Source organism: Juglans regia, chromosome 14 (genome assembly GCF_001411555.2).
Source record: "Juglans regia cultivar Chandler chromosome 14, Walnut 2.0, whole genome shotgun sequence".
NCBI classification, from domain to species: Eukaryota; Viridiplantae; Streptophyta; class Magnoliopsida; order Fagales; family Juglandaceae; genus Juglans; species Juglans regia.
Window position 1 is genome coordinate 3,685,641 of NC_049914.1, and position 24,903 is coordinate 3,710,543.

At 38.2% G+C, this 24,903-nt stretch overlaps 4 protein-coding genes across 5 annotated transcripts; all 4 read right to left on the reverse strand.

Moving 5' to 3' along the window:
- Positions 1-3,069, reverse strand: LOC108985732. The gene is made up of 3 exons (XM_018958148.2): positions 2,033-3,069; positions 927-1,081; positions 1-693 (listed from the first exon to the last, which is right to left on the reverse strand). The coding sequence occupies exons 1-3, from the start codon at positions 2,607-2,609 to the stop codon at positions 442-444; spliced, it is 984 nt and encodes a 327-aa protein (XP_018813693.1). The 5' UTR covers positions 2,610-3,069; the 3' UTR covers positions 1-441.
- An 887-nt stretch (positions 3,070-3,956) lies between these two features.
- On the reverse strand, positions 3,957-13,948 carry LOC108985734 (vesicle-associated membrane protein 727-like). 2 transcript variants are annotated; one of them, XM_018958153.2, is made up of 6 exons: positions 13,807-13,948; positions 12,890-13,128; positions 12,602-12,803; positions 12,400-12,520; positions 4,469-4,531; positions 3,957-4,373 (listed from the first exon to the last, which is right to left on the reverse strand). In XM_018958153.2, the coding sequence occupies exons 2-6, from the start codon at positions 13,077-13,079 to the stop codon at positions 4,230-4,232; spliced, it is 720 nt and encodes a 239-aa protein (XP_018813698.1). In that variant the 5' UTR covers positions 13,080-13,128; positions 13,807-13,948; the 3' UTR covers positions 3,957-4,229. The 2 variants fall into 2 exon arrangements, with proteins under 2 accessions (XP_018813698.1, XP_018813697.1); XM_018958152.2 differs by having other exon boundaries at positions 12,890-13,144.
- A 1,414-nt stretch (positions 13,949-15,362) lies between these two features.
- Positions 15,363-20,536, reverse strand: LOC108985735 (uncharacterized protein At2g38710-like). The gene is made up of 5 exons (XM_018958154.2): positions 20,109-20,536; positions 18,992-19,111; positions 18,156-18,270; positions 17,536-17,629; positions 15,363-15,900 (listed from the first exon to the last, which is right to left on the reverse strand). The coding sequence occupies exons 1-5, from the start codon at positions 20,210-20,212 to the stop codon at positions 15,695-15,697; spliced, it is 639 nt and encodes a 212-aa protein (XP_018813699.2). The 5' UTR covers positions 20,213-20,536; the 3' UTR covers positions 15,363-15,694.
- A 706-nt stretch (positions 20,537-21,242) lies between these two features.
- Positions 21,243-24,178, reverse strand: LOC108985737 (multiple myeloma tumor-associated protein 2 homolog). The gene is made up of 4 exons (XM_018958156.2): positions 24,026-24,178; positions 23,257-23,346; positions 22,615-22,882; positions 21,243-21,694 (listed from the first exon to the last, which is right to left on the reverse strand). The coding sequence occupies exons 1-4, from the start codon at positions 24,066-24,068 to the stop codon at positions 21,421-21,423; spliced, it is 675 nt and encodes a 224-aa protein (XP_018813701.2). The 5' UTR covers positions 24,069-24,178; the 3' UTR covers positions 21,243-21,420.
- Between the last annotated feature and the right edge of the window lie 725 nt (positions 24,179-24,903).

Genomic DNA, 24,903 nt, shown 5'->3' on the forward strand with positions numbered 1-24,903 from the left:
TGGAGGAGAAAATGCATATGAAACTTGGGTATATACAACAATCATCTCTTTCTTTTATCCACATCAATTTCAAAATGTTCTCTAATCTCTCTAATTCAAATACACTTCTGTACAAATTAATGTTCACGATACATTTGAGTGCACACTGAACAGGTAATGTAATATGAATGCAAGGTTGACATCCCTCCCGGTCAAGATCAGCATTCCAACCACCCTAAATCCTTCTAATCTTTCCCACTGTTCTGTTTTACTTGGCTACAATACTAGGCTCACCATAGCACGCCCATAGGCTATGAAAGCAAAGGCAACATCACAAAACTTTACCATTGTTCTAACTATAAAAGAAAAGAGGAGAAACACCCATTATTTCTACTTTCTATTAACATGGCATATCCTGTAGCTCATCCCTGAATATGAATCATTGGAGCCAAAACTTAAAACTTAATCCACTGTCAACCTTAGCAATGCATGGAGACTGTTTTCTTTGCAGCTGGCGATTAAGTCCAAGTACTGCATAGCTTCGTGAGGGCGGAGGCCTTCCAGAAGAAAGTTGAATAAATGTGAGTGAGTTGCTTGCATCACATCCAAACCCTGCTTCAGTATTCTCCTCTGCTGCTCTTTGCTCAGCTCCACTGCCTCCATCAAGGGTAGTAAATGCATGTCCTCCTGTAAAAAGTGTTGTTTACAATGCTCCTGTGACACAGTATAAGTACAGTACATATTAGCACCACACTTAGAAGCACGAAAGTGTTTGTGGTAATGAATCTTAACTTGCACTTCAAGACTGGTAGAAGAGTAAAAGAAAATCAAGGAGGCCACCACGGTAGCAAATAAGGTCTTGTAATGATATTCAAATTCTGTCACTTGTGCAAACATTGCCGGGTGTTTCTTATATGTCAATGCCACTATTTTAGATCAGTCCTCACCAGCAATGATCTGAGGCGAGTAGAAAGGTTGAAGAGAGCCTCTTGGTAGGCAGGGCTTCCAGAATCCATCACTCCAATAGATTTGATGTCTTCTTTAATACCATTCATAATGGGTAAGTCCCTTGCATGTTCCCCGTGAGCAGCTTTACATAATTCTGCACCATCATGGTCATTTACAACATCTTCAGTTAAGTGCTTTCCTTCAACAATAAGCAACATTTCACCCCAACTCACACACCCACGACTTTTTTTCTGGTACTTTTTTCCCCTATCTCAAGAAACCAAATATTATACTAAATCCCAACTCCATAGAATGACAAGCAAGCACATAGATGAGGAACGTAGTATTTTTTTTTCTCCCCCCTTGCGCTCACCTCAACTAATCCCATAGGACCCTGAAGTTAACGACCAGGTAAACCTCAAGTGGCCCTAAGGGGACTCAAACTGGTGACCATTGGGGAGATGAGGAACATAGTATTTATAATGTATTTTAATTTATTCGACAGACTTTTTCTATTTTTTGTACATACGAGTGGCAAAAGACATACTTTTTTATTAGTGATTTTCTGTTATGTTGGTGGGATAGTTCCAACTAGGAAGATGCCAAAGCAGGTAGAACAAGCACATGGAAGGGTCCACACTCCTACCTCAACTCCACTACTTATGTAAAAAGGAGAAGCATCAATTCTACATCATTAGACTCCCATAAATTCATATCTGAAAAGAGAAGTGCCACTAGAACACCACTCATCGATCAAGTATGATTTAAGCAATAATAACGCAATGAGGGACCCAAATGAGTGACAGCATTTTATCCATCTAAAACTCGACCTCGTCATGCAGGCCCAATTATCGAGTAACAACATTTAGACAAAGGGACTGATTATACTACCATTGCATCAGAACTTAATTAACCCAAACTTTTGGAGTCAAGGCAGATTCCGATTAACTAAATTAATCTTAACTTTGCATGCTCCTGTTTATCTCGGCAATGGGCTCTCACTTCTGTCAACATTATTCAACACATAACTTACGAAAAAAATTATCTTTTGAACTCATTAGTATAGTAGATTAGCACGAAATACAGGAAAACGACGAGCATTTACCTCGGTCAGCCATATCCAAGATGGGGAAAAGGACCTTCTCCTCCATCTGAGCATGTTCCAGCATCACCTCCAGCAGCTCCGAGTAGCTCTTTGCGAACTTCCTCACCTCCATGCGCGGGCTACCCATGCCCGGATCGACGCTCCCCTTCCCTCTACGTGCCTCTAGATCTGCCGCCCACCTCACCAGCCTATCCACGTGCCATGTAATGCTTCTATGATGCAGCCCCACAGCCCTCACTATCGGCGGCGTCGCTTCCTCGTCGCCACTAGGAATTACCAACGGTGGGTGGGGGAACCGGGCTTCAATGTAATGGAGCAGCGTCTCCCTGGAGCCCGAAACGGTCTCGGATCCGACCTGGATGACGGGCCCCTCGTACCCAAAATTCGGGGTCTCGGAGGGCACGAAGCGGAGCGAGACGGCCTTGTGGAGCAGAGCAAAGCGGATGTAGGCGGTGAAGAAGCTATTCGACGATCCATACAATCTGACGGTAGGGGAGGCGGGACCTCTGGCTCGGGGTAAGTCCTGGGGGACGTTCTCGGAGGTCGATTTCCTCGACTTGTTAAAGCAATTCCCCATGGTCAGAGATAAGAGAAGAAGGAGAAATGGGTACGTAAGCAAGCACCAAATGGAAGCGTTTAATGGAAGAAAGAAAAGAAAAGAAAAGAAAAGAAAAGGGACAGAACGAAGCACAATGGGGGTTGGTTAATTAGGAAATGGATTTCCGATTTAGAATTAAGCATGAAACGAATTGGAAACGACCGGTGAACGGAGAAGCGAACGACGACGAGGCGTACGAACGGGAAGGGAGGTAGGTGGAGGAAGCTGCTGTATTATAAATTTATATATATAGCTTTGCTTGAGAAGGAAGGGAGGAATCCATGATTCCAACAGGAAGGAAGGAAATATGTATGGAAATTGGAAGGATAAAATAGAGATGTAGTCATGTAGAGCTGCAGGCTGCAAAAAATACAGAGCTTGGCACGGTTCGTAACTCTGACACGCTCCTGTAGGGGCAGCTTTTTAGATTCGCTTTGTATAGTTTAGAAGAGATGATCTGACATGATATAATTTTAGATGAATGATTAAAATATTTTTAAAATATTATTTATTATTATTATTATTTTATAAATTAAAAAAATTATTTTATTTTATTTTATATAAAAATTTAAAATAATTTTTATATTGAAACGAGTCAGCAATGTCTTTTTCCTGAGAAGTACTTTCTCTACTCATAAAAGAAGTCAACATTTTCCAATATCCTTCTCTTTCGGATATTCTAAATGGAGATTTTTCTCTCTTTTTTCTTTTTTCTCTAAATATATCTTCCATTGGAGTAATGTTAGTTGCCAGAAATTTTAAAAAAATAATAATAATAATTAAAAAAATTTAAATTCGAAATTAAAAAGAATTAAAATCTCAGCTCCAATAAGTTTAAAAAACTGTAGCAGATTTGTTTATATTTCACATATACCAAGATTTTGTTAAGACTTCTGTATTTAGTAAGCAGTCAATTGCTGATAGCAACTATACATTGGCATTGACAAGGAAATTTCTACTTATAACGGTATTATTTTTCACAAATTTTAGATCCGACATGTAAGGAAGCTCTAAACCAAACTAGCCGTTGAGCCGCAACAATATGCGTAGGGGCTACTTTTTGGGTTAAATAAAGAGACAAAATGGAACCTGTTCTTTTTAAATTCATTAAATATTTTTTAAAAAAATCTAAATTCATTTTCAAATAATTACTTAACAATTAAGTAAAAAATAAAAAAATGCCTTTCCCTTATTTTATCCCTTCCCTCAACGTGCAAATCACAAAACCCAATGTCATTTTCCCCTCATGAATAACAAATACTGGACCCATATACATATGCCTCAGATTTAAGAGTTCAAAACATAGTGAAATCGGAAAAAGAGAGATTTTTTTTTTTTGAGAAAAAGAGAAGCTTAATCAAAGCATGTTAGATGGTATCAAAAGGAGTAAATTTATTGGGTATGTACTCAATAGATATCATCTCTATATTAGGAAACCATCAGGCATTACAGAGGTTAATTACAGGGTAGAACAGGCAGTAAGGTTCTAGTTTCCAACACCGGTCTCCATATACAGGAATGATAACAATTTGTACACACTATAACAGGAAAAGAACAGCCAAGATGATGCTCTGATGATTCCATTTTGCTTTTTATCCATCAACATTTGAAACCTCTACAGGCCATTAGCCACACGATGACAATCACCACAAGGATTGCTCCTCCTACCATCAGCTTCATTCGAAGATTCTGCAGCCACATCTTTCTTCTAAGTTGCCTGCCTTGCCTCTGGAAGCTGTCAGCCTGGATTCAGAACCAAAACCCCAATAAGCAAATGAATCAGAAACAAATCGAAATCCTTGATGGGCTGGTAAAACTGAATTATAAATATCATGTACCTGGAACTGTAAATTTTCTGTTTTATCCACCAACAACTCAATCCTCTCCCCACGGTCCAAAACCTGCATTGCAGCAAGTAAAAAAGTTATTTGCTCATTAAATGGCAGCAGCGCTTGGCAATTTAGCCAAGGCAGTTCTGAGGATACGCCTAAACCAGAGCAATAAACTATCCTAGCCTCCAAACCATTCGACGCTACTCAGCTTGACCCTATCATTCCTTTCCCCATTCTAACTAATAAATCAACAAAGAAGGTGAACGTGAGTCATTAAGGATGTCCTCTGATGATGACATAGTTAGCTACTATAAGTAAAAGTTCACACAATAAAGCAAAAGATTTTTTCGCCTCTTCAGCTCATGCTTCTCTCAACACTGTAGCTGATATAGAAGAAGCTGTAAATTATGTTTTCAATTAGCGCCCTACACTTTAAACAGCCTTTATTATTCTCATTTCTACCCTCCAGCAAGGAAAGATCTTTTATACCATCACAAGTGGCCCACCATCAAATTCTGTTCCTATTGCTGTCCAAGAAGAAGGGGGCATTCCTAAGGTTCAAAAGTACCCAGACAGTCCATGCCAGTAATACTCCGACACCCCTTACTGGGAGGGTTGTAATCAAATACACCAAAAGGCTCCACTCCAGTCATTTGAGTATATCATATACCCATTTTTTACCATTAAAGGGAAAAAAGGAGACAGGTAAATAACTCACTGCATGGCCTCCCCACCCCAACTAAATCCACAATTGAAGATCCATCAGAAAAGTATTCCATCAATCAAGAAATTGTACCTTTAAAGACACACTAAAACACCTTTTCACCAAAGAAAATTCATCTCTAACCAAAATGAAAAGCCACTTTTTGCCTCTCTTAACACTTAAAAAAATACACTTCCATGCTCTGTACTCGGAAGGATTTAGTCCACTTTACAAAAACTCAATCCTTTCAAGACCACCTTACACTTTCTCCACAACAAACTGCCACTTTATGCACAGAGTTCCAAATCTATTTACTAAGAAATGGTTCAGTAGTTGTACCCTCCTGCCAAGTGAACAAACCACCAACCTCAAAGGGCAGTTGCCAGTCACTTCTTCCTATTAAGTAGATAGAGAGCTTTCACTCCACCACAGTCCAGCTAGAGAGCTAACATGTAGTATATATAAAACACACCATTTAAGAACAAGAAGGAAAAAAACCGAAGCTTTTACTTTAAAGGAATGATAGCTATATTTTAATCCTCATGGGAGGGAGAAGGGGGCACTTCCAACTACGACCAAATGAACTACTCCACTTTCCAATAATGACATTTGCAAAAAAAAAAAAAAAAAGATGCTCACACGGTCCACTGTTATTATAAATATTTTCCTAGGAGGTTGGATGGGACCAGAGTTTGGCAATGGAGAAGAAAATGCAGCATGGTCACAGGGACATATCCTAGAACATGCAACGACAGCATGCTTTAACTAAATAACTACGACAGGTCACAGTCATTGACCTTTCAGGAATTTGACATAATCTCATCTAAAACATAACTAAAATTTGTAAAATACAATTTAGACACATCAAAACCTGATTTAGTAATAAACATTGACCATTTAGATTCTGGGAACCTACACCACACTTCTATTTTAACTAATAATAATCAACACAAAGATTTGGAAAATGTCATACATAACAGCACATGGCATGGAGAAGTGCCCATTCAAAAAGAGCTATCGCTTCATGATGATAATGACTATTTCAGTAATCTGAAACATTCTCAAAGAAAAAGGTAGCAAAAAAGATTTCTCAATTATTTTCACTAAGATTTTACTTAACTATAAGACAGGTCTACATGTTTCTGACAGTTTCTCCTCTGACCCAGCCTTCATCTGTATATACAAGCAATTCAAAACAAAAGCAAGAGTATCTTTCACGAAGGTCTAGGATCATGTTAAAAGGTCTACAGAAATAAGGTAACAGCATGGTAAATAATCTGTAGTTCCAAGAATCCTGACAAAAGCAAGAACTGTAACGTTTTTTTCTCTCCGTACACATGCACATTTTTTTCTTCTTCTCGTTGCTTCCTAGAACGTTTCCTCTCGTTAATGTTGCTACGTTAACTGGATTTTAAGTCTTTGTTTGCAGTGGTTAAGATGGGTCATCCTATAGAGGTGGTGATTGAATCCAAGTGTTTTACTCTGTTAAAGGCTGGTGGTGGACTGATGCAAGTCACCGAGAGAAGCTGGAAGATAGAACATGCGGTGATGCTGGGACCATCTTCAACGCAGTGGCTTGGGAAGGTGTTAGAGGAGAGCCTGAGAGGGGGGAAGAAGGAGGTGTGTTCAGCAACTAGAGAAGGATATTGTAGTTTTATTGCTCAATGCTGCTCAAATCGCAGAGGGAGATATCTTGAAGTTTTTGAGTATAACCAGGGGGGAGGAGGAATTTCTTGTGCATTCCAAAAGGAGAGAATGGATGGGGTTGGAGCAAGATGTGGGAGGTGCTGTTAGAACAAGGTAAGGAGGTTCCTAACGTGGGTGGTTTGCCTGGTGGAGGTCAGCCGAGTAATGGTAAGGAGGCGGTGAGGCACCATTCCTAGTCGTATAAGGAGGTTCTCTCTCCGACGATGCCAAATGTTGTGAGGGAACGTGATGGCGGTGCGAGAGGCCTTGACAGGGGGCAGGGGCATTGGCGTCGAGAAGCTTCGTCGAAGCCGTACGTTGCGTTGAGCCACTCCCATGGCAGGAGTTCTGCGGCGTGTCAGGAGGCGTGGGAGGTCCGAAGGATGTTGCTGGAAATGTAGGGTCAACTATGGTTTCTACAAAGGGGTATGGTTGAGATCGTGGCTTTTGTCGGTCTGTTTAAGGAAAGTGATGAAACAGGAGGCTTAAAAGGAAAAAGGAAGGTTACGGGTGATGGGCTTAGTAAAGCCCAAAATGAGGCCCAGCAGAAAGTTAAAAGTGGAAACGGGCGGGCTGTTTGGTGTAAGGTTGGTGGGCCTTCTCGGCCCAAGTCGCAAATAGGTTCGGCTCCTTCTGATGGGGCTGGGCCGTCTCAGCCTAGGGCCTGGGGAATTTCAGCCCAAGGTTGTAATACCCAGCGTCGAGAGCCCTAGCCCAGGGTTTTCAGTTGAGCTGCATAGTCTCGGCTTCGTGTCGGATAGCCTGCCGATGAAGAAGTTTCAGGCAGCGGTTGCACAGACATCGTCGACGGAGGTAGAGGAGGTCGTCGATGATGTACCGCCGGCGTTCTGTGCGCAAAAGGCGTTGGTGGAGTTTGGATCTTGTTTTTCTCCGTCGAAGGAGGCTTAGAACTCACCGACGAATGGTGGGGTGTGGTTTTGACTCCGGTCGAACTGTCTGTCAAACCTTTTAAGGATTTTGTGTTGGCTAAGGAGGATGAGGATGAGGACAACCATATGCATTCTGTGGAGGACGAATTATTCCTCCTTGAGGCTTGCGATCAGGTGGGTTTGGATGAGATATCGGAGGGTGAAGAGTTTCAGAACTTCCAAAATAACAGGATGGGGAATCCTATCCCATTCAACTACTGTTTTCTAGACCAAGCTTCAAATTGGGTAATACATAAAGTGAAAGAGATCCAACATTTTGTGGGAATTGAGTGTGAGGGGTATGAAGAGCAGTTCATAGCCTTGTTAACTGCCATGGAAGCCGGACATCATCAAAAAGGGAAGGGGGACTCGAAGAAAAGTCGAGAGCTTAAAAGATTGATGTGGTCGATGAATTCGGAGGGTAACTCCAGTAGGAATAGGGTAAAAGGGAATGGGCTGGCCTTTTTTTTTAGAAGTAAACGGTAGTATTAATAAGAATAGGCATAGCCCAAGTACACAAGAAGGTATAAAAGAGATAAAATCTATCTAGTTTGCTATAAAAGAAATAAGAAAATCATGTACATTTAGGCCATTAAAATCTACAGCAATAGCCCAAAGAAATAAGGTGCAGAAAATTAGAATTCTAATATCCTCTATTGTCCACTCCTTATCTTCAAAAGTCAACTCGTTACGCTCCCGCCATATGCACCAAAAATGCAAATAGGAACCACCTTTCACACAACTTTGATTTGTGGAGTACAGCCCGACATTATCTAGCTAACCAATAACTCTACCACTGTAGCAGGCATCACCCAATTTAATCCTAGATTGGGTCTTGGAATGTCCGTGGTCTTAACGAGGTAGAGAAGCGTCTTCGGATTCGGCACTTGCTTCGTGAGTAGAAAGCAGACATTGTATGCTTACAAGAGACGAAGCTGAAGATGATCAATAGGAAGATTGTGCGGAGTTTATGGAGCGGTAATTATGTAGACTGGGTATACATGGCCTCTTCAGGGGCATCGGGAGGAGTTGTGGTGATGTGGGATAGGCGGGTAGTGGAGAAAGTGGAGGACTATATAGGGAGATATACGATAGCGTGCTCTTTTAAATGTGCGTCCGATGGTTTTTTGTGGGTTTTTGCAGATGTTTACGGGCCAAATTTAGATGTCGACACAAGATTATTGAGGGATGAGCTAGTAGGGGTACATAGTTGGTGGGAGCTTCCTTGGTGTATTGGGGGTGATTTCAATGTTGTTAGGTTCCAAAGTGAAAACTTCGGAAGTAAAAGATTGAGGCCAGCAAGTTTGGAGTTCTCAGTGTATATTTGACTTGAGCTTGATAGACCTTCCACTTGCAGGGGGCCCTGCCACATGGTCGAATAATTAGACCTGAACGCGCTTGGATCGTTTCTTAATTTCACTTGAGTGGGAAAGCCATTTTCCTGACGTATGGCAAAAGCGGTTGGTACGCTTAGCTTCGGATCATTGGCCTATTTTGCTTGATTGTGGAGGCATTCATAGTGGTAAAAGGTATTTTAAGTTCGAGAAGGTCAAACAATGGTGGATTTCGTATCAGTTCAATGATTCACGCAGTTTCATTTTTGCGAACAAACTGAAAGCCTTAAAAAGAGACTTAAAGGAGTGGAATAAATAGTCTTTTGGAAATGTAGAGGAGAACAAAAATACCAAGTGGATGGTAATACAAGATTTAGAAAGAACATCTCCTAAAACACCTTCAATAACTCTTCTTTTATCACCTCCCAACATTCTTGGAAGAAGCCCATAGAGAAACCATCAGGTCCGGGAGTCTTATCTTTTACCATTTTCCTTACTACATCAAACACTTCTTCCTCCTCAAAAGCCATCTCCATCCTAGCTACATCCTCCGGCTCAATAGTGTCAAAAACCAATCCATCAAGAGTAGGCCTCCACCCCACCTGCTCAGTAAGGAGCTTCTCAAAGAAATCGACCACATGATCTTGAATAACCACTTCTTCTCTGCACTCCACCCCCTCAATTTTCAGCACATCAATGTTATTATTTCTTCTATGAGAGTTTGCAATTCTATGGAAGAACTTCGTGCTCCGATCCCCTTCCTTTAACTATAGTACTCTTGACTTCTGGCGCCATAACATTTCTTCTTGTAAGACTATCCTCTCCAAATCTGTGACCAACAAAGTTTTATGTGCTTGCTCTTCCTCAATAGTGGCATCCCCTTTTGAGAAAAGTCTTAACACTACTTTCCTTGCATTAGTACCTAAAAAGGTTGGGGCTATTGAGATCACAGATTTTCATCCTATTAACTTTAATGAATGGAGTATACAAGATTATTTCAAAAGTGCTTGCTAATCGGTTAAATGAGGTTTTGGGAAAGATTGTTACTAAGCCTCAAAATGCTTTTGTAAAGGGTAGACAAATCATCGTTGCAGTTCTAATTGCCAATGAATGTTTGGAAAGTAGTCTGAAGACTAGCAGCTCAGGGATTATGTGTAAGTTAGATATGGAAAAGGAGTATGATCATGTTAATTGGGATTTCCTTCTATATCTACTGGGTAGGTGTGGTTTTGGAGAAAGCTGGAGGTCTTGGATCAGCTAGTGTATATCCACAGCAAGGTTCTTTGTATTGATCAATGGCAGCCCAGAGGGTTTCTTCCCGAGGCCTCATGGTTTGAGACAAGGGGATCTGTTATCTCCCTTATTTTTTGTTATTGTTATGGAGGCACTAAGCAGGATGATCTTTGCTTTGTTGGCTAATGGGTTTGTTAGTGGTTTCTAGATTGGATCTCCGAGTAGGGGTAACTACTATTTCTCATTTGCTATTTGTAGATGATACACTTTTTATGTGCAAGGCCGATCAAGACCAGTTGCGGGCTGTGAAGGCATTGCTTATTTGTTTTGAAGTAGTGTCTGGCTTAAAAGTGAACTATGATAAATCCAAGTTGATGCCGATTGGAGACGTTCAGAATATACGAGAGTTGGCTGGCACACTGGTTTGCAAGATAGCGTCTCTTCCTATGACATACCTAGGACTACTGTTGGGTATAGCTTTGAGGGTGTGCTCAATTTGGGATATAGTGATTGAAAAAATAAAAAGGAGACTAGTAGGGTGGAAGAGAATGTACTTGTCGAAAGGGGGCCGGATTACATTGATCAAAAGTACACTTTCTAATATACCCACCTATTTCTTATCCGCATTCCCTATTCTGGGAAGTGTGGCGGGTCGACTTGAGAAGCTACAAAGAGATTTTCTGTGGGGTTGCTTAGGAGAAGAGTTTAAATTCCATTTAGTCAAGTGAGAGATGGTGTGCCGTCCTATCTCTAGTGGCGGTTTAGGTATTATAAATTTGACGTTGTTTAATCGGGCATTACTTGGCAAATGACTGTGGCGATATATCAAGGAACCAGAAGCCTTGTGGAAAGCTGTGATCGAGAACAAATATGATAGTTTAGGGGAGGGATGGTGTACTAGAGAAGTTAGAGGCGCCTATGGAATGGGACTATGGAAGCATATAAGAAGAGGGTGGGAGGTCTTCCATCATCATACTAGGTTTCAGCTAGGTACAAGCTCCAAGATCAGATTTTGGAAGAATGCTTGGTGTGGCAACAATGCTCTCCAAGATCTGTCTCCTATACTTTTCCTTATCGCAAGTGCCAAAGATGCCACAGTGGCGGAGGTTATGGGACTCTCAGGAGGGAGTTTTCACTGGAATATCAATATCAACAGGGCGGCACAGGATTGGGAGATGGAGAGTTTTGCAGATTTTTATAATCTCATGTATTCTTATCGTCCAAATATCCAGCATGAAGATGGTTTGTGGTGGAGTCCTGCAGGGAGAGAGGTGTTCACTGTTCGTTCATTTTATAAGGTCGTCACACGAGTTCCTGAGATACAGTTTCCCAGGAGAAGACTTTGGCGGCACAAGGCTCGTCCCAAAACTTCTTTCTTTGTGTGGACAGCTTCCTTAGACAAGATTCTCACTATGGATAATTTGAGAAAGAGGAGGATAATCATTGCAGACTGGTGTTGCATATGTAAAAGAGAGGGTGAGTCGGTGAATCATTTACTTTTACATTGTGAGGTAGCCAGGACTCTCTGGAATGAGGTGTTTAAAAGAATGGACCTAGTGTGGGTTATGCCGGAAACCGTGGTGAAAATATTGGAGTGCTGGACATCTATTCGAGGTGTGCAACAGATCAAAGTGGTTTGGAAGATGATCCCTATCTGTATTATGTGGTGCGAGCGCAATGAGAGGACATTTGAAGACAAAGAGAGATCAATGGCAGAGCTAAAAGTTTTCTTTTTTATGACTCTTTGTACTTGGGTTATTGTTGTGGACTTCAATGACGTGGACTTCAATGACATGGACCTTCATGATTTCTTAATTTCTAATGCGCCTACGTAGATAGGGCATAATGACTTTTGTAATTAGCAGTTGTTGCCCATTCTTGGATTAATAATACTTGTTTACTTATAAAAAAAAAAAGGGTAACAGCAATATAGAGATGTACAAGTCATACGCTGTGAATAACGACTGGATGGTAAAATTTTATATGCCACATTACACTACCTATTAATAGTTTTTAATCGTTATAATATGCAAAAAGAAAGTAAATGTTCACCTTCTCGATATTGTCCATCATAATCCCCTTCACCTCAGATATTTGAGCCTTCAATTTGCCAAGCTTAGTCATTTCTTCTGGGTGGTTCATACAGTATTCCATGTGCTCCTTAAGCCTTGGCCTGGTAAAAAGAAACATGACGTAACAGTCTAATACCACAAGATGATAACGAACACCTAAATGAGATCAAGCGCATACACACCCAAATTCCCTATCAAGATTGTATGCAATGCTAAATCTGTCTTCAAATAGATCATCATCCTCATCCTCGTCATCAGCAAGTGGGTGTGGACCCTCATCTTTTATTCTTGCACTATAGCGCTGCTTAAAATCATCTTTCACCCGTTCAAGAAACACGAAAGGCACACTCCTCCCGACCGACTCATCCGCAACAACAAGAAAAACTGCATGCCCAAAGAAACGAATTCAACTACAAACGTTGCAACCAGAACTTAAATCAAATTAGCTAAAACAATTAAAAGATCAATACCAAACCCATTCTCGATGAGGAAGTTAAATGTGTGCCCATCGCATGAGTATGTGTACTTGCTGCTATTCGGAGGCAGCTTCTGTAAGCACTGAACTGCAATAGTGCTAAAATTCCCCGAGTACGATGTGTGCTCTGCTAAAACAACGGTTCCTTTCGCAACAAAGCTATATATTAAGCCTCTCTGACTCATTTCAGAATCGTCACTTCAAACTTGTTAAGACCGACAGAGATTCTGGTCCCTGATCCCAAAAGTACCTAATCAGATAATTTTTTAGCAAGTAGTAGAATTGTATTAGAAAGAGACGCCTATCTAGAAGGAAGTGACCTAACCAGATCAATAAGATAACCAAAATTGCAACTCAACCAAACACGAACACCAAGATCCATCAAAAGCCGATATTTTATTTAGCCTACACTCAAGAATTGCTACGCGATTCATGCAAAGAAAAACACCCAACTACCGAAAGTAAAGCAATCGGTTGCTAATTTTAAAGAACTAACCCAAGGCTTCGCCTGGTTTCTATTCCTAGGAAATGTCATCAAATTTAATAAATTGACGATTCGAATTCTAGACTATCAAAAAGTCTATTCAAATGAGCCTGGCACTGCCATTTTAATTTGGGTGAGATGGGTTTTGAATTTTCTCAACATGCAAACATACGATAAGGGAGACAGCAATCAAGACCCAGAAACCATTTTGACTTGACTGAGTTTCAGCAGGATTGTTAACAGAAAGAAAATTTTCATCTGATCAAGAAAAAGAAAGTAATGAATTGAGAAACGGATGCAAGAATGAATTCCCTTCGATTGGATTCACTTCTTAGTAGGCAAGTAAAAAAACAAAAACGAATTCACTTTGAAGAACAAAGAAAGAGGAAAATAGATCTCAATCTGGACAAGAGAGAAGCAGAGAGGACCTGAAGAAGTTGGAAATGGCGGAAGAATCACTTCGCGTATAAGACTTCTAGGAAATGGTGGTAACTGACGCGACGTGGTCGAGGTCGTTTGTATTCTGTAGACGGAGGATTTTCGATCTGGCTTTAAATTAGTGGAATTGCTGATGTACTGAAGATTATCTATCACGCTATATTTTGCTTCTCACCCACCTATTACGCTAAGATTATCTATTACGCTATATTAGTGAGGCTTATGTGAAATTTTTTTCTAAAATTAAAGTATCATTTTCGGTGGGTGATTGGGAAATCAGAAATCATATTTACAAGTCTTACGGTAAAAGTCGTCGCGTAAAAAAAATATATAAAATCTATGCAAAATTTTAATTTTCTTTTAATGGTAATCTTTTTTTTTTTTTAAATAAATACTTAAGGTGACTCATCTCAACTCATTTCAACTCATCATTACAACTTTTTTAAATTCCAACACAAAATATAATAAACAATTCAACTTTTTCAAATCTCAAAATAATAATAATATTAAAAAATAATATTCTAATAATATTTTATCATCTCAACTCAACTCACTTCAACATCCAAACACAACCTGAATCTAACATTATTCTTAAAAATATGGGTTTTCAAAAAATTGATTAGGACTAATAATATAAGATATTCTTATATGTTTAAAAAAATTAATTCATTTTTAATAGGTTAGAAAAGAAACAGTTATCCTCTGATCTCCTATACTTCATTTATTCAAATGTGTTTTAACATTGTTTTCAGGTGAATTAAAATAAAAGTTGAATAAAATATAATTAAAATATTATTTTTTAATATAATTTTTATTTTAAAATTTTAAAAAATTAAATTATATATTATATTTTATGTGAAATCTTCAAAAAATTATAATGATTTAAATGATATGAAATGAGATAATTTATATAACCAAACAAAACCAAATTGATGTAATAAAATCGCAAAAATACTCTGGAAAAACACGAAAGGGTGGTTCATTATATTTCATAGCCCAAAGATTTCCCGAGGATCTTTCAGGGACAAAGAACTGAGACCTCTACAGCAGGTAATAGCAAGTATAGCTATATTTAAATGTAGAGATCGTCTCAATTTATCTTTAAAAAATTATTAATGAGATTCATTACTTTTTTAACTTTCTATAAAGAGTTAAATATATCTCAACCTATTTCGTACATTCAAACATATATCTTAACATACTTATATTCAAACATATATCGATAGAATCCACAAAATATTAATATTCAGAGATCAACTCAAATCATTTGAAGTAATCTCAACATCTAGAAGCAACCTAAAGAAATGGAAAGTAAACCAACCATAATTCGCTTAAAGAGATCAAGAATTGGGTTTTTTTTCTTTTTGGTATATAGATTTGACTCAAAATGCTCAGACTGAACTAAAAGCTTCAAGCCCAGGCACCAGGCACCAGGCTCCAGCTAGAACTTTCCCTAACTAAAGCCAACCCACAACAGAATGGTACTTTTGTGGCACCCCATAATTCTCAGCTTAATCGGACAACAGTGATAGTTTGAAGACGGTGCTGAAGATGAATATAATCAGTCTATCAGATAGAACACCCAGGGGTGATTTTTCAAGTTACAAACTGTGAAATTCTTGCTAGCACAGCTTTCCCAGAGAAGCTGCTGAACATTGATGTTGGGTACTGAAATGAAGGAAACCCGTTCTTTTTGGTTTCTTTCTCCAAAATCAAATGAGTTTGAAGAATCATATTGACAGGTCACAGCAATTACTTGGTGTCTGGGATGGAACACAAACAAATAAATTCCAACCCAGTTTTGTTCTGTTTTAAATATTCTTTTGTCTAAGACCAAACTAGCTTTGTGCTCTAATAAGCAAAAGCTATTTGGAAGAATCAACGATTCTCGGGCTTAGCCCCAAGAATAGACGGAGCTGCACCTCTGGTTGCCTTGACATAGGCAACATATTCACTGTATTGCATTGTAAACAGTGTGCTCTGGTAACGAGTCAGTTGTATGCGCTTCCGGAGTGACTCAGTAATACTGCCATTGTAGCCCGCTTTTCGCATCAGTGAGTCTATTGCCTCAATTTTTGTCCAACCTAAACCAAAGTACACAAAATGAAAACTCAATTATGTGAATAAAACCACACTTATGTAAACTTAATTCTAGTTTTGGGGGAATTTAAAAAGTAACTAAAAACACAATATAAAAAAGCCTCAATGCACTTCAAGGCAACCTTTGAATAAAAATCCTATTCTTCTTTGATATATTTTTAATAGGTATATTCTTCTTTGTTTTTTTTTTTATAAGAAAATATTGTATTGATATTGAAATGGGCATAGCTTAAGTACATAGGAAGTATACAAGAGTTTACACCTAGTTAGGAGCTAGAAATGGATACAAGGAAATCATGAAAGTTGAGACCATTAAAATCTATAACAATGGCCCACAAAATAACTTCTTTGATATATAAACCTAGCCAATAATGGAAGAGCTGTGCTACGGATCAGCCACTGTTCACGGCTGATCCATAGCACACCTTAGCTGGCATTATTTTTTATTTTTTTCTTTCTTTCTCTAAACGCAGACCAGCTCTCTCTCTCTCTCGTCTACGACTCTCTCTCATCAAGCTCTCTCACTCATCACATCTCTCTCTCACTCCTCGGGGTCTCTCTCTCTCATCAAGCTCTCTCTCTCCTTCCTTGGGTCTCTCTCTCTCATCAGCTCTCTGTCTCCTACCTTCGTCTAATTAATGGGAGTCCAACCCACGATCTCATCTTTCGTCCTGCTCTGATAGAGGTAAAGACTTCAGTTAAATTAAAGCTTATTGATCCACGGGAACCCATTCGTACAATAGATTCGGACAAAAATAAACAACAATGTAATTTCAGTGAACACATACGATTCGATTCTGTAAGAAACGGACCATGAAGGTAGTCTGTGTTTCATTCATGGACATGGTTTCCTCGGGTCTCTCTCTCTCATCAGACGGGAGGGGGAGCTGGGATGAAGCACAGGGAGGGGGTAAATCACAGAGGAGCGAAAGAAGGAAGGGGGAAAGAGAAATCAGAGAGGGAACGGGCGGAATTTTATTATAGGGTGTTTTTGGTAATTTTACTTGAGCCAAGTAGGGTGTGTTGTGGCTGCTCCCCGGCTTTTTTCATAATGGAACTCCACTTTCCAAAGAAACAAATATACAATTTTAAAAAAGACTAATCATCTAGTCACCTTGCTTTCCATCTGAATATGTGACAGAAAGAGGCACATACTGGTTTCTTTTACTCTAATTACTACTTATCAATTTAGTTTGGAAGTACTAAAGCATGAGAGTGAGAATCATGAAAGAACATTTACAGCAAAGTTGAGAATTCGTGACCCAGCAAACAAAAAAAAATTGACACGTGAGGTTGAACTTAATCCTTGGGATGAGTAAACATGGGTTTCATAGAAGATCTTGATTATATGTCCTCCAAATGAAAAGTGGTAATAAGACTACCTGTACAGTTAACAAAAATAAACTAGGTGAAAGAACTAAATATTAAACAGTGCAGGACGAATTATGGTTCATCTACTCAAAATCAAATTTGAAACAAAGAAGTAATAATTTAAAGAAGATTATAGTGCAATCAGTACAATTCTGAGTCAAAGTATTTCCAACTATACACCAATGGAAAAATAACAAAGTAAAAAGTTCACCCAATTGACTGGCTTGTACTGAAGTAAGAATTGTTACCTTCATGGGAAGCCACCTCAGGCAAATATGTGGCACTTCGCCGTGTATTATTGTCTGGGTCAGTGAACTCAATAATTATACCATGCTTTCCAACCTGCACTAAGAATTTACTGAGTTAAGAAAGTGGAAGAAAAACAGCAACAATATACATATAACACAAGAACTTAACTAAAAATTGGCAAAAAAAAAAAACAAAAGAACTTGAGTAAAACAAAAGTACTTTCATTGTGAATCCATACTATGCTAAGCCTACATATTATTAGATCAGCATCTGATCAAGCACCAGCATGGCATGAGAATTACCAACTAAAACACTTGAAAACCAACCCAAGCACACCATGTCAAGAGTTGAATAATTAATCACCACAAACGGTTAATGGCCATCAACCAATCAGAAAACTCCATGCATCAAAATATTGGAGATACATTTGAAAGTAGCTACGGAAGAAAACAATATCCCACAAGAATATCTAATATCAACTTGTTCATGAAGTTACAAGTTTAACAACTTCAATCAATTTCACTGTTAACATCATTCTCAACCAGAGGCAAATCCAATATGTCTATATATCATAACCTAAAGTGCCACCAAAGTCAAAAACAAGTGAACAGGTACATACCTCCCAATCAAGATAGTGGTTAGCAGTTTCATAATCAGTCAGAATGGAAACCGTACACTCCAAAGATGGTAATTCTTTAGCCTGTATAGGGGAAAACCTGCGGTCCCTCAGAGCACTACAATAAATTACAGATAAAAAGATTATTAAAAAAAAAGAAGCAAAACAAGAATTAAAATGGGCAAAAAACAATATGCTTGTTCTCCAGGCCGGATAAGTATGGCAGTGATTCAAAGAAATGCATGGATCCCTTACACCTCTTCGTAGTGAAATCTAGCAGTTCTATACCCAGAGAATACAACCTCATCTAGCGCTGGTCATCTGGACCAATCTCAATAATGGGAACAAAAGGAGCAATATCTTCAGTGGTGGCCATCTATTGATACAACCCAACATTAAGGTCTTCTAGCAGAATAATTCCCAAGCCACAGCTGTAGGTAGCTTCACAACCAAATGATTTTTAACTACTATGGCAATTACAAGAGATTTTGTGGTCACTTGTTTTTTCTGCAACTGCTTACTTATAAAAGAAAAAAAAAAGTTCTTCTGCAACTGTCAGTTAGTAAATATCAAAAGCACACACTATATATGAATCAAGTGTGCCAAGTTGGGGTGCTGGGGTGGGTGTGTGTGTGTGTGCAAGAGCACGCATGCATATTGTTAATCACTATCAGAATTGCGGTCCAAGCTTAATCCAAATATTTGGGAGAAATAAAAAGGACGGTAAATATTCAGGTCCATAAGTGTGAAGTATAGGTATCAAAAGGCAGAATACGTGAATATTTCAGATGCACTTATCAAAAAAATATTTCAGATGCAAAGTACATGACTTTCGAAACCTGTTTAGTGCATAGTCCTTGAAGCCATTAATCAACCATCGAGCGTCTAGAGTTCCAATACATCCACGTAAACGTGGCTCCCCTCCATTCACCACTTTCTTCCAAGTAACGAACAATGGGCTAGGACCAGAGTAGTATTTGTGTCAGAAAAGTATATGATGAAAATAAAGAAGTGTTGTGTGCAAAGGGCAGATGAACAAAAATATTAGAACATATCTAAGCACTATCAAACCAATTTTACCAGGGAAATACATGATCACATAGCTCTAACTAGCAGGACTTCAATAAAACTTATTTGATAATATAAGTCACGTCTATAATCTATAAAGACAATTTTGTATAAGCCTATACATATGCTTGAACAAGTCAATATGAAATTAAAATAACCAAAAAAAGCTCATGCACTTAATACTAAAATCATTTTCTTGTTTTCAGGGTAATTACGATAAGCGCTCAACCATCAGCTATATACTACGCTTGACCAAACCACATTAGATAGAGATTTATCTTTACCCTGTTTGACCAACCCACATTAGGTATAGATTTATCTTACACGGGTTTAAGCACTTATCGTAATTACCCTCAAAGCAATTCTCCAGTAAGTATAGACAGCGTCCGTTTATCCATCTCCATAAATCTTCAAAGAAATCTAAAACTGGCAAAAAGAAAATTCAGAATCTTGGGTCATCATTTATGCCATTTGCATTTTTTATTTTTTATTTCTTTTTTATTGAAAAGAAAAAAACCCCTCGATCGAATCAATGACTAAAGTAATAAGCAGCACAGGAACGAGGGAACAACAAAATTAACGCCAGACATAAATGTAGCCCCAAATCACACTCTCGCTAAATGAAAGCCTGCAGGAATTAAATAATGAATTAATAATCATATTAACTAAATCGGTATCAACTTTGGGACCAAAATATAATCGACTGAAAAATTGAGCTCGAAGAAAAAACTCCGAAAATTAAATTAAGAACACCATAATCGATGAAACCCAAGGAGCCATATGATCACAACCAATACATCGAAACACATACATCAGCCCCGTCTACATGTACATGCATATAATACAATATATATATATAGAGAGAGGGAGATTGAGAGAGAGAGATACTGATGACCGTCATCGAAGGCGGGGGGAGGAGCATCCTCGCTGTTGTAGTGAGCGACGAGCGTGTCGAAGCAGTAAACCACCATCTCACGGTTCGCCGACACCATTTTTTCTTACTAGCTGAAACGTCAAGCAAAAAAATAAAGACGTCTTTCCAGACAATTATAAAGAGTTGGATCTTAATGGGACTTTTTGAAAGCAAGTTTCGGAACTTGTTACACGTTATGTGAATGGGCAAACAGAGATTGATGCCTGAAAAAATAATGGGTCATAGAAGGAAGAGCGAGAAAGCATAAAGAGGCTCTCTCTCTCTCTCTCTCTCTCTATTCTACTTCTGTGTTTCTATAGCTGCACACGACGCCTCCTCTGCAAATTAAAAAAAATAAAAACAAAAATTAAAAGAAAATGGTGCGGGCACCCCCTAATAAAATGCCCCGAGTCGAGTCGAGTGCCTGATTAATATATCGGAGGAATAACCAAAGCCCCACTTCCACTTGCAGTCCTTTTGCTTTCTGTTTTTGTCCTCTTTCTCGGTCTTTTTGGTGCTTTTTCCGTCGAGAGGGAGGAGATAAATGCGCATTGATGGATTACAAAGCCTCATCAATTGAGGGTTAATTACTGGTTAAGTTGAACTCGCTCTAATGAAAATTTTCATGGATGGTAACCCCTAATTTTTGTTGTGTTTGATACAAAGAGGACGAAACCTATACCCATCATCTAGTTCCATTTGTCGCCTTGTAGATGCCACTAGACAAGCAAATAATAACAATAATAATTACCTACTTTTCAATATGCATTTTCAACGACTATTGCATGATCATTTGTAGAAGAATTCAAGAATATGTTTGCGAGAGAGAGAGAGAGAGAGAGGACATTTCAAAATTGGTAACTCAACTGTCACAAATTAGATACCCTAGGCACTGAGGCACTAACTAAAGATCAAAATGAACCTATGCTATTAATTTGCTTGACGACCTTTACAATTTGCTCATTTCGTGATTATGGAGATTCCCCCAGATTAAAGGTGTTAAAGGATGTTGAGGGACCGTTTGGATAGTGAGTTGATATGAGATGAGTTGAGATGATTTATAAATAATAGTGAGATTATTAGTTAAAATTATATAAGATGAGATGAGATGGTTTCTGTATGACCCTCAATCTTTCTGAGATTTATAGAGTTCTGCCTCGACAGTGCAAATACATAAATAAAATCCCCATTTGAAATTTATAAAGTTCAATTAATTCCAAAAGGATTAAAAAAGATGTGTCATGAAGATAGAAGAATGAAACACAACTTCAGATTTCTATAGAAGTACTAATCAGAATCAGAGTCGTGCCTCCTTTTTCCCTTGTCTTTCCTGCCTTTCCTCTTGTCATCTGAATCACGGGAATGCCGCTTCTCACGCCTTTCATGCTTCTCTTGTTTCTTCTCTTCGCGCCTTCTTTTCTTTCGACTACTTTCATCATCGGATTCCTTCTCTCGAATGTTACTTGGTGACTGATCGGGCAGCGCCACTTTTCCTGCCTCAGGTGAAACATCCTCCACTGTGGGTTGAAGAGAACTTGTTTCTTCCCAAGGACGGGGTGCTCTGCAGTAAATAAAAAGAATTCACGTAAAGGGAGAACTTAAAAAGAGGAGGAGAAGAGAAGAGAAGAGAAAGAAGAAGGAAGAAAAAGAAACAAACAAAGAAATGAAATGAAACAGAAGGCAGTGGATCAGTTGGTACAAATGTCAGTGCTCAGATTCACTTGTGCACTCAATTGACCTACATAAAATAAATGAAAGGAGTAAAAAGCTACCAAATTAGAATTACAGGGTATGGTGTCACACAATATGATGTTGACCTGTTACATTATTGCAATGAGCAACTCTAATACCAAAAAGTTTGACATAAAATCCCACGAGGCCAGAGTCGGACTCTTTGTAATTCAGATTTGACCTGGCCAAAATCAATGAAGACTAAATGATGATATTGTAAGCTTATGCTGCCTGTTAAATAAATACAGTGACGCCAAAAGCCATCATCCTGTCCTTTGTGATCTTAGCAGATGGCTCCTTCATTCATGGAATAGTTTTGAGAATTGACAAAGTTGATCTGAATACCAACATACTCAAATTAATAGCTGCAGTCAACTTATCACTTAACTTGGCCCGAAGGACGTGGCTAGTTTCCTCCGAAAGGTGAAGTTAACTATGCACACAAAGTTGAAAACAAACAAGCTTGTCTTGTTTTTCAACCATATGGCATGTGGCCAACTAGTTGAAGTCAGCCACCATTGTTTTTAAACCTTCTACCCAACACCACCATTATTAAGCCCTCAAGCATTGAACGCAAAAAAAGATGGTGTCATTCTCTAATTTTTACCATGTCAAAACATTTAAAGAACTTTCACAGAAAAAAAAGAGTTCTAGAAGTTGGAAATGTCATGACAAAGCATTAAAAAACCAAATTTGAATCACAGCATAACAGCAGAACCCAATCCACTTTTCTTTTGTTTTCAAGCATACCTTGAGAAACCAAGACCTTGAACCTGAGCAGCTTCAGCATGGCCTGCACCCAAGTCCTCTGCTGTAGAGCCTTGCTTCACAAGTTCAGAAAACTCATGCTTATCAAGCCGATTACCTTGAGCTCGGCTAGCACGCTTAGGAGCTAAGCCTAGGGCCTCCCTCATGGCCTGCTCCTCCTGTTCCTTAATTCTTTTTATTTCTTCTCTTGCAGCTTCCATTTCTGAATCCCAAGCTTTTTTGTCCCTGTTATACCAGTGTAGATCTTTCCCTGTTGCATCAATAAAAGGAGCAAATTAGATAACTTCGTCATTAAGGACTCACATTTGTCTGGTAGTGCATGAAAGATAACAAAAATATATATTTCTCAATTCAAGAAAGAAAGCCTCTACAAAGTTACAGCAGTAAAACAAATTTGCTAGCAGCTGTCCAGATAGAGAACCAATTTGTTTCCAAGCCATTAGCCTAATACAGATGAAATTTAAACAATTCCGTAGTATTCCTCCAAAACTCCTGTTGTATACAACCAATGGCTTCAGGAGTCTAATTTCAAATGTTAAAAAAAGTAAACAAAGTGATTGTCAATACTCACAATAATGTAAATGGATGCTGAGACAATAAAGGTAAACGTTATATCAGTGTTACCTTTCTGCCATCTTCCTACAGGAGCCTTGATACTGTGACCAAGATAATTCTCTCTATGTTTGTCAACCTTCACGTCTTCCCAACTAAACTCTGTGCATCACAAGCAGAGCACCAAAAATTAACAGGAGATCCAAATGAGAAGTTCTGAATATATAAGTTGCAACGAAACCAAGCTTAACAACCATGTAGATTAATATTCATTTTGATAAGAAATGAATATATATATATATATATATTCATATATTATCTTAAGTCTGTGAAGTAATTTGGGAAACTTCAAGGTGACGTCCCTATATATGACGACAATCTCCATTAGAAGACAAGAAACCCATATGACTGAGTGTTTGTAACAATATCTATTCACTTTCTCCAGGAAAAGCAGATGCACCAATTACTTAGCAAGGCACCGAATCAACCAAAGGAAAACGGGAAACTTTCTTTTATGTTTATTTAAGCCAAAATCAAAGCTTCCATATACTATTCGCTTCCAATTAAAACAAGACAGCTAGGGTTTGTTCAGAATCACTAAAGCATCACAGAAACCTGCAATAACATTCCGGAGTGCATAATTTTCAACTTTCGAGGAAAAACAAGACGATATATATTTCCAGAAACCCTATATATCCATTGAATCTCGGTGAGTGATGAGTCATGATCCCGTCATATCAAATCGCAACAGTTTGAGCGTGAATAGAATATGTTGCTAAATTTAAGCGCAACAACAACCCTAATTGGATACACACACGAAGGAACAGAGAGAGTAACTTACGGTCACGACCGCCGCGAACACCACCTCTCGTAGGATGATACATCTTGTCTACCTGTGGATGCGCCTTGTGTTCTACAGCAAGAGATCGCGACTTTCCTTGCTTCGGTTTGTGTCGAGAATTCGTGGGTGGGTCAGTCTTCCGGTTTAAATGATTTCCTTCCGTTTTTAATTTTATATAAAGAAGAGTAATTTTATATACAGAATCAACCGTCGCGTACTCGAAAAGAGTAGATTTTATTATTAAAAATAAATAAATAAATCTCATATTTTAATTTTTTATTTTTAAATAATTACGTAACGATTATTAATACATAATTATAAATATAAAAAATCTAAACAGCCTCCTAACACTCTATACTCTATATTATTTTTAATTTTTATTATTTTTTTCTTTTATCAAATATTTATTATATGAATAATGAATAAAAAATTTAAAATAATTTAAAAAAAATAAACTCAAAAATAATTTAAAAAAAATATTAAAAATTTAAAAAAATATAGAGTGTGATAGAGGTTGTATAGCGAAATTCTTGTAAATATATTTTCTTACAAGAATCTAGTTCCGCTGGATTTATATAGACAATATCTCTTTTATTTATTTCACGTCAATACTCACGAGCATTTCAAATGCTCGTCGCAATAACTTTCCTTTCTTTACTCCATTAGTACTCCCATTAGATTACCTCGTTTGTTTTTTAAGATAAAATTAGATAAATTAAAATAAAAATTAAAAATTAAATAAAATTTAGAATATATTTTTTTAATCTTATTTTTATTTTATAATTTAAAAAAATTAAATTATTTATTTTATTTTATGTGAAAATTTAAGAAATTTATAACAATTATATGAGATGAGATGAGAGTAAAGGAATCAGACT